The sequence below is a fragment of the Ursus maritimus genome, unplaced genomic scaffold (assembly GCF_017311325.1).
Source record: "Ursus maritimus isolate PB19 unplaced genomic scaffold, ASM1731132v1 scaffold_24, whole genome shotgun sequence".
NCBI classification, from domain to species: Eukaryota; Metazoa; Chordata; class Mammalia; order Carnivora; family Ursidae; genus Ursus; species Ursus maritimus.
Window position 1 is genome coordinate 23,767,468 of NW_024424897.1, and position 9,317 is coordinate 23,776,784.

Genomic DNA, 9,317 nt, shown 5'->3' on the forward strand with positions numbered 1-9,317 from the left:
CGGGGGGAAGGGAAGGTGGGGGAGGGGGCAGAGAAGGAGAAGGTTGGAAGATTCGTGAACCAGCCTAGGAGACCAGTATAATAAGGGCAGGGAACCTTCTACCCCGTGCAGGGGCGGGGGCGCTGGGAGGCCGCGGTCAGCGGTGTGGGGGGGTAGTGAGAGGGACCAGACACCACTGAATCTAAGGGAGCCAGAAAGGGGGAGCCCCCTCCTCTGGTAACCAGCACCAGAGAGTTGGGTGAGGGTGGTTCAAATCTATTAAAAGTGCCATAAACTTTAGAAGGAAGGATGTGAAGGAGGGGGGAAATAAGAATAAAAAAAGACGGGATGGGGACGAATGGACCCACCTTGAAAAGCCCCCAGAGCCTCTGCCCCAGAAGAAAAGTTTCTTCAGGGTAATTAAACTATAAAGCAATTGAGAAGTGCAAAAGTTGAGCGCCCCCACTCCCACCACCCTCTCTCCACTACCCCCATAAAACAGTAAAAGAGGGAAAAAAGGATGAGAAGAAGAAAACTAAGGCAGGGTGAGGGGTTTATGGATTCAGGAAATGTCTCTTAGCGACCCCCCTTCAAGGGAAACAAAAAAGATAGGAAGGAAGGAAGGAAGGGAGGGAGGGAGGGAGGGAGGGAGGGAGGAAGAAGGGAGGGAAGGAAGGAAAGAAGGAAGGAAGGGAGGAAGGAAGGAAGGAAAGAAGGAAGGAAGAGAGGGAGGAAGGGAGGGAGGGAGGGAAGGAGGGAGGAAAGAGGAAAGAAGTGGGAGGCGATCGGAACGGAGCAGGGACGTCTTCCAGGAGCTGGAGGAAATGCTCCCGGCCTGCCCGGCCCCCTGCCCGGCCTCGGGCCCTCCGGTCTCCCCTCCGCCCCGGCCGGCCCCGACGCGAGCTCACCTTGCGGGCGCATCCAGGGGAAGAGCTGTGTGGGCGACGGACTCTGCTCTGAACCCTCGGCCTCCTCGCCCAGGCCGCTGGCGGCGGCGAGCTTGCAGTCGGCGTACTGCACCAGGTCTGGATCCTGCGCACCGAACAGGCTCTGCCGCTGCAACGGGTCGTAGCCGTAGAAGTTGCCCGGGTCCCCGTGGCACGCCACGGCGCACGGGTTCTGCTGGTAGGGAGCGGTGGACAGCGACGACGGCCCGTGGTAGAACTCCTGGATTTGCGACGGGTGCTGGAAGCTGCCGCCGCTGCTGGGACCGTACACCACGGTGGGTCGGCCGCCCAGGTCCTGGGCGAAGCCGCAGTCATAATAATTGGGGCGCAGGGACTCCCCGGTTTTGTATTTGGAGAACAGTGAGTTGACGAAATAAGAGCTCATTTTATTGAATTTTGAGGCGGCGGCGGCGGCGGCGGCTGTAGTTGGGGGCTGTTGGGGAGGGGGTGGGGAGGGGGAAAGGGAGGGAGAGAGAGAGAAAAAAACGCGGATTCGCCGGCTCCTAGTCACCCTCGCCAGGAAAGGAGAGGGAAAGGGAGGAGGGGGAAAAAAAGAAAAGAAAGAAAAGGCGAAGAAGATCTCGAAGCCGCCACACTTTTTGTGATTTCCAGGAATAGAAAAGGACAGCGAAGCCTCCAAAAGTCTAAGCTTGCATGGCAGCCGCGGCTCGCTCGCCCTCCCCCCACCCCCCACCCCCCAAACAAAAATATACCGCCACTTAAAGAGGTCCTCGCTTTACATTTCGAAGAAGGGATGCCAGTTCATAAACAGTTTTCGGTGATTTACTTCCCTGCAAATGAGTTGTTTCATATTTTGCACTGTCTTTTCATGATCATTTGCATCCATTAGAAACCCCGCATCCTATTGGCTTCTCCGTACTCCTCCCGGACAGAACGCAGAGCGAGGGTGCGAGCGAGAGAGAGCGAGCGAGAGAGAGAGCTAGAGCGAGAGAGCGCCAGGGAGTGAGGAGAGAGCGGAAAAAAAAAAAAAAAGGAGGGGAAGAAAAAAAAACACCCAGGGAGAGCGAGGGGGAGAGGGGGAGAGAGGGGGAGAGGGAGAGGGGGTGAGAGAGAGAATGAATACGGATTAAATCTGTTTAACTACCTACATTAATGAGATATCTCTCGCCTCACAACAAATCAAATACCTTCGCAGACCACCCCCAAAGACTGATGTGGGGGAGTCACGGAAAAAAACACGCACACACACATACACAGCGCGCCAGGCGTAGGCACGCTGTTAATTTCGCGATTTTAACGAGGCAGTTGGAGTCTTTTTAAATGTCAGGGTCGCTTCGGAAAAATGTAAAAGAACACGGTTTAATTGCGCCGAGTTTTAAAAGGTCCTATAAATGTAATTGGTATTTTAATACAAGTTATCAAATCATACAGCTTCCTCTCCTAAACATATTTTCAAACAAACGAGGTAGTCATATTTAAGGCTTTAATGATCAATTTCCTTATTATTGATAAAGGTTTAACTATCGTGTGGAGAGAATTGGCTGGGTAACCGGCCCCCCAAAAACGGCTGTAAACTCTTTAACAAACTATAAAACGCAATAAAGCCGGAGTCTGTTGTTGTTTATGCCGCAGCGCATAAAAGCTGTTAGCATTTTACGAGTTCTTTCCTCTACAGCTATAAAACTGCAGCTTCGAACGCCCCGCCGCCCGACTGCAGCGCGGTGGGGGTGACGAAGCCGAAATGAGAACGATTATGGGTTTTTTCGGCGCAAACGGTGACTTTTCTGAGATTTTCACCTCCTTCAGCTGTGGCCAGCACCTGCCCCTACCCCCCCCCCAGCCCCCAAACCACCTCCTCTCTGCCCCACCCAGGCCACTCACCAACTTTCCCTCATTAAACAAACAAGGAAGGATTTTCTTTGGAGAAGGGGTCCCGCAGGGCATGAGGAGTACCAGGAGGGGGGAAAGAAACTTTCTGGTTAATGGGCAGTGGGGAAGCAGGGAGCGAAGTTCACCCTGCGACCACCAAACCCACAATTTTGTACAACCTCCTTGGCCTGCAGAGAAGTGCTGGGATGGAGAGGAGGGTCTCCAGTCAGCGCTTCGGGGAACCAACTTTGTGTGATGGGAGAGGGGCCTGGTGCCACTGGCAGGATGACGCTCAGCTGGGGTGTCCCACTCCTGCACCCAGGCCTTGGGACCTATTAACCAAGCTCAACTGGCCCCCCACATTCCAGGCCAGCTCTCCACACCTTCTGTGGCACCCTAGGGTGAGAGGGCACCACCGAGCCCATCACATCAAGGGGAGGGAAGGGCTGAGGAGGCCGCTGCTGGACACTGAGGCCCAGGTGCTTGGTCTTGAGGCTTGCCGTCCTGTCCTCTCCTCTGCTCTAGGTAGAGGCTGCAGAGTGTAGGTATGGGGCAGGGGCACCTTGTAGCTTTCAGCGTCCTTTGAGCCATCATCACTACCTAAACTGACCTTGGGGTCTAGGGGATTGGGATCCAGCAAGGCCACGGAGTTCCCCCATTTTCTCTCCTCCCCCCTGGGGGAGCCTGTAGTTAAACCCAACTCCCTCTCCAGCCCTGAGGACCTGGGGCTGAGGCACAGCCTACAAGGCCCAGCTGACTGGGTACCACCCTCTCCTGCCTTTGCCTTCCCCAGCCTACCGGGCCTACTGAGGGGGGCGGCCAGGTTTTCGAAGGCCCCAGGCTCAGGGTCCCATGGCCTCCTGAATCGGCTCACTGGCCAAGGAAAGGAAAGAAAGAAGGGAGGGAAAGAGGGAAAAAGAAGGAAAATTTCTAGTAACAAAGGTAGAGGCTCCCTAAATACATTCAAGCCATTGTTTATTCACCAGAGAGTGGTTCACTTTGGAAAGGGGCTTTGGGGGGGATCCCACGTACCCCAACCTTTGTAAAAATGAACCCGTCAGCTTTTTCCAAGGGGAAGTTCCCAGTAGAGTCCCTTAGACCTTCAAAAGTGAATCGGGAGAATGGGAGAGGGGCTGAAAGGGAGGAAGAGAACGGAGAAGAGGAGGGGAGAGAACCAGGGTCTTGGATTTTCAGTGCGAGGCTGAGGGGGCGGTGAGGCAGCGGAAAGCAGAGTTAAGTTGTTGCCGAAGAGAACATTTTTATCAAGTGCGGGGGATTTTATGGTCATGATTTGAGGACTCACCGGTGAGGTAGAAATTCAATGGCTTGTTCTAAATCATCCCTACACTGTGCCAGAAATTCCTGATGGAAGGAAAATGTTTCTATTATAAGAAAAAACAAGAAAGAGCGGGGAGATAATTTATAAACACCCAACGGAGCGCAGATTTATTAGAGAAACTCAAGTTGAGAAGAAACTCCGCTTGCCTCTTTGCACCAGGTCCTGGGGGAAGAGAAGAGAGACCGCGGCGGGGCTAATTTTAAGGAGGGGTGTGTGTGTTTCAGGCAGGTTTGTCCGGACGGGGGATACGGATCAGGCTGGGCTGGGAGGAAATGGGAGATTTAGAATTAAAAGGGTTATGGGCTGACAATTGCCCGAGTCCAGGCCTCCAGCTGCTAAATTGCCAAAGGACCCTTGTCCCCTAGGTTTGCCGGGGCCGCGGCGCACGGAGCCCGAGCTCTCACCTGGAAACCACGGAACGTGGAGAGAACCGAGCTCCTGCTTCCTGCCGCCGTGCCTGCCCCCACATCCATCCGGAAAACGCACACTTTTTTTTTTGGCTTGCCCAACTTGGGGCGCGCAGAACAACCGAGAAAACATACGAGACCTCCCCACGCCTCGCCCGCCGTTCTGGGGAGCCCCTGCCCCGCGCCTGGGTCACCCGGCGCGCGCCCAGCCCCAGACACGTACAAAGGCTCTGCAGCCTCTGTCGGTGCTGACCAGCCCCGCCGGCCGTGGGCACCTCCGAATCCCCACCGAAGCCGGGGATCCATTCCATCCGCCCCCAAATTATACCCCCACACCCCGGGCTGGCTCACCCGGTTCCCTCTGCTGCTGATCCCGTTTCGGGGCAGTTCCCTCTCCATCCGACCTTCTTCTACCCGCTCGCCCCTTTCACCTGACCTGCATCCGCATCCGCAGACATTCCTCTAGCCCCCCTCCCAGAAAATCTCATTTTTCCGAACCACTTCTCCTCTTTTATTTTGCCCATTTTCCTATTCTTCTTCTTCTTCTTCCCCGTTTTCATGCATTTGTTGCCCTACCGACCACAGAAACGGTGAGAAGCACTGAGACCTCCTCCTGAGGGAAATTCAGAAAATTGACCATTTGAGGGGAGGGGGGCAATACGCTATATCTGAAATCTATAAAATTGGGGAAACGGCCATAATGAACCCTATATTTTTATTACGCGCAAATTATTCATGACTTTTGGTAGCGCTCAGTTCACAGATTCAGGGCCGACCAAGGTGCGAGGTGCCTCCGCGAGAGTCCGCAGCCGCCGCACCGGGGATTTTCGCGTGGAGCAAGGGTGCCATCTAGCGGTCGTCCTGAGAAAAGGCGCCGCCGCCGCCTCCGGCTCGGCCGGTTTAATGAATCTGTAGCCCAAAGGGCTCAGCATCACCATACCATCTCTATGGAATCCCCAACGGTACCCTCTCTGGACCCAAGGCCAAAGGTAAGCTCAGCCCCCAAGCTGGTGGGGGAGAAGGGCCAAGGAAAGGCAGCAGTGGTCTTATGACGGTATCTTAAGAGTTATGAAGGTGTTCCACACACACACACACACACACACACACACATACACACACATTTTGTTGCAGGAAATGTTTAATTCTGCATGTTGTTTTCCTCTCCTTCCAACAAAAAGGAGGTCAAATCGGGTCGTAAGCCTTGACAATGTCGCTCTGTCTGTTCATCTGTGCCCCGCTTGACAGAGACTGTAGCTTCTCTGCTCTCCGTCCACATCCTCCCCAGCTCTGAAATCAGCTCTGTTCGGCCAAACCACCTTGCATCAGCGAGTCAAGCTGCTCCCTTGTAGAAACATCCCCCCATCCACCCTCCATCCCTGCTAGCTCAACCCTACCAGAGGCAGGGAAAGGCAGGTCGGGAGAGTCCTACTGAGAATTTATCGTGAGTCGACTTCAGGAGCTTCCCTTCCGGGATAACTTGTGGAGGACCGGGAGGAGCAAAGGCTCCAGCCGGGAGCCTGGCATTCTCCCCCCGCTCCTGCCAATGTCTCAACCAAGCGGAGGAGCCCGGGACTCGGCGCCTGCCCGCCCCAGCGCAGAACGAGACCTGGCGCCAGGCTTTGCCTCCCGCCACTCGGCTGGCTGGCGGCCTGCTCGGCTGCTGCCCGTGCCAGGGAACGCGCGGTCCCGCGTGCAAAGGAAAGAGGCCAAATCGCACCAAGCGCTTGGGCAAGCTTACTCCTGTTTCCTTCTTCTTCCCTTGCTCCCCATCTCCGTCCAGTCCCCTTCAATTCCATGAACTCTTCTTGCTCCTGCTTCTCCCTGACCCTGCAAGGGGGGACATTCCAGTAGAACTTTTTTTTGCTTTGTCGGTGGCTGTCGTGAAATTGTGCTGTGTTTTGTGATTTCTTTGGGGGTGATCTGCTGGTCTGTTTTCAGTTGTCGCATATGGGAGGGTTGTGGGGTGGGAAAGGGGAGGGCGAGGGGCCTAGAGCTCTGATTGTTTTGGAAGAAAAACAAGAAAGAACAAAAAAAAAATATATATCACTCTAGAAAATAAATCTCTCCTTGTGTCTCATTCTGTGTTGGTCTCCTCACCTGGCCAGAGGTAGAGATCCTAGTTCCAGGAGGGTAGCTGGGAAAGAGAGAGACTTCTGTGTCCAAGAGACGCTCCCTTAGACCTTGCAAAGCAGGCTTCCTTGGCGGAGCTGAGAACTGGTCTGGACCCAAGGTCCCAAGACCTCTGCTTAAAGTGAGCAAGAGCCTTCCAACAGGAGAGCTGGGAGACCGAGTGGGGTGGAAGGAAAGATGAGGGGTTTGAGAGGGGTCTGGGTCTGCAGTGAGCCATGAGATCTTCCTCGAAAGTGGCCTTGGAGACCTCCCTACCAACTCCAGAGCCAGAGGGAAGGCACGGCCTGCGCTGCTACTCCTGGAAGCGGTTCCTCTCAGCTGGCCGAGAACATCACCTTGGTTTGGCCACTTAAAAAGAGCATGCAAGGGGGAAGGCACTAACTTCCTTCAGCCATTCCCTGTAGCTGGGCTACTGGGTGTAGAGAGAGGCCTTAGGAAAGCCAGGCTGTCCTTCCTTCCACTCAAAAGGAGTGACCTCCGAGGGTTCCGGCCCCCACTCCGGAGTTTGAGGCTCCAATTTGAGCCACGGGGTAGCAGCCTTGGTGTAAGGCGGGTGGACTGGGTAGAGGGAGGCCTGGGCAGGCAGCCCCGTGAGATAGGCAGGGACAGAGAAGTGTCTCGGAGAAAAAAAAAAAAAAATCACTCCCCAGTCGGACCCCAAAACTAAATTCGGTTTCAGAGGCATCTTTCTGTCCGTATCAGACAGTGGTGTCCCCGCCAGAGCTCTTAGGAAGACCCTGCTCCCCGCGGCCTTGCCTGTGTGAGCCAGGCGCTGGGCTTGGCTTGCTCCGGCTGGCGGGCTGGCGCGGGGAACCGGCCGCCCGCTGGAGCCTCTCCCGCCAGGCCCACCTCGGCGGCGCTGCCGCCCGCCGAGCCCCCGAGGGTTGGGGAGAGGTGGGGACAAAGCGTGGCCCGAGTGAGAGGTGCCTGGAAGTGAAAAGGCCAGGCCTACCCTCTCCAGCGAACGAAAGATAAATCGGACAGATAGCCAAAGGCAGGAGAAGGCGAAGCCCTGGGTACGGCACTGGGTACGGTCCTGGGACCGCATCCTCCAAGGAGGGTTCCATTCGGGTTATAAAATGAATCTGGCTTTAGAGCTTGTGTAGACTAGGCCCTCCCCATCCTGGGCTCCCTGGAGCCAGCCGGCGCGAGGAGGTGAGCCGAGCAGGCAAGCTTCCGCCGGAGGAAAGGCAAAGGCGCGGCTGGAACCGGACGGAGAGCGGCGGGGCAGGGGCGAGGCTCTCCCGGGAAGCCTCCGGCGGCGTTCGTCCCGAGCCGGGGTGGCTTCTTTAAAGACAAACAAAGGCGAAGATGCGGAGGCTGGGAAGCCGGAGATGGGGAAATCTGTTGTCATAAAAGAGAGCGAGAGATTCAGAGAGGGAGACAGCGAGAGTGCGAGACGGAGAAGCCGGAGAGGAATTCAATGCCGTGCGCGCAGCAATAAAAGAATATGACCGCTATAAAGTTTATAGCGTATAATTCTGAAGGTTAAGAAACTAAACAGCAGCAAAGCAAACAGTGGGGAAACTTTCCGGAGCTGCGAGAGCCGCAGCTGGGCCTGGGCTCTGGGGCTGGCGGGCGAATGGGTGGGCCAAGCCTGGGCCCCCACTCCTCACTCGCCCAGGCCGCGGGGCTGGGGTTTCCGGGCGCCCCAGGGGGCAAAGAGGGGAGAAGAGGGACAGGGGAGGGGAGAACACTTTGTTGTCACACATGCTTCAGAGAACGCAATTCGGACTCTCGTCTTTGTTCTTCACACCCCCTCCAGAATCGGGCGTCATAAACGAGAAGCCCCCTGAGCGCACACACACACACACACACACACACACACACACACACACACACACACACACACACGGTCCGGCGGGGCCAGACGTCTGGGCGCGGGCAGCCTCTTGATCCTTTTACAGCCGCCTCCTACCCTCCCAGGCCTCCCCCCCCCCAAAAAAGCCCAATTGTTTCTTCTCAGAATTTGAAACAATCGTGTTGGGTTTGAAAAGTGCTCGGCTTCCCCCTTTTACGGGCCATAAACGGCGCACTGCCTGGCGGTGTCCGCCAGAAATTAGGGGCGGGGGGGGGGGCAGGGGTAAGTAGGAGAGGAAAAAAGCTTATGGTTTCTTTTTTTCTCTCTCTAACCCCCTTGCCTTTTTTTTTTTTTTTAGCTTATATGCACAATTTCATGAGCCATTTCCTGATTTCCGATGCCTTTTCTCTCGCCTGCTCTCGTTTCCCTGCCCCTTTTCTGCTAATAATGAAAGTTTCTCCCGCATGTCGCCTTGGTGGCTGGCTCTCCGAAGAAACCGGCCGAGCCGGAGGCGGCGGCGGCGCCTTTTCTCAGGACGACCGCTAGATGGCACCCTTGCTCCACGCGAAAATCCCCGGTGCGGCGGCTGCGGACTCTCGCGGAGGCACCTCGCACCTTGGTCGGCCCTGAATCTGTGAACTGAGCGCTACCAAAAGTCATGAATAATTTGCGCGTAATAAAAATATAGGGTTCATTATGGCCGTTTCCCCAATTTTATAGATTTCAGATATAGCGTATTGCCCCCCTCCCCTCAAATGGTCAATTTTCTGAATTTCCCTCAGGAGGAGGTCTCAGTGCTTCTCACCGTTTCTGTGGTCGGTAGGGCAACAAATGCATGAAAACGGGGAAGAAGAAGAAGAAGAATAGGAAAATGGGCAAAATAA

The 9,317-nt window shown here is 55.4% G+C and overlaps 1 protein-coding gene across 2 annotated transcripts in view; it reads right to left on the reverse strand.

Annotated features, from left to right (window-relative positions):
- HOXB8 (homeobox B8) overlaps positions 1–1,311 on the reverse strand; it is a 2,508-nt gene extending 1,197 nt beyond the window's left edge. For both annotated transcript variants that reach the window (XM_040640757.1, XM_040640756.1), the window contains exon 1: positions 888–1,311. In XM_040640757.1, the coding sequence (XP_040496691.1) occupies positions 888–1,311 (424 nt within the window). The remainder of the gene's footprint in view (positions 1–887) is intronic.
- Positions 1,312–9,317: the final 8,006 nt, after the last annotated feature.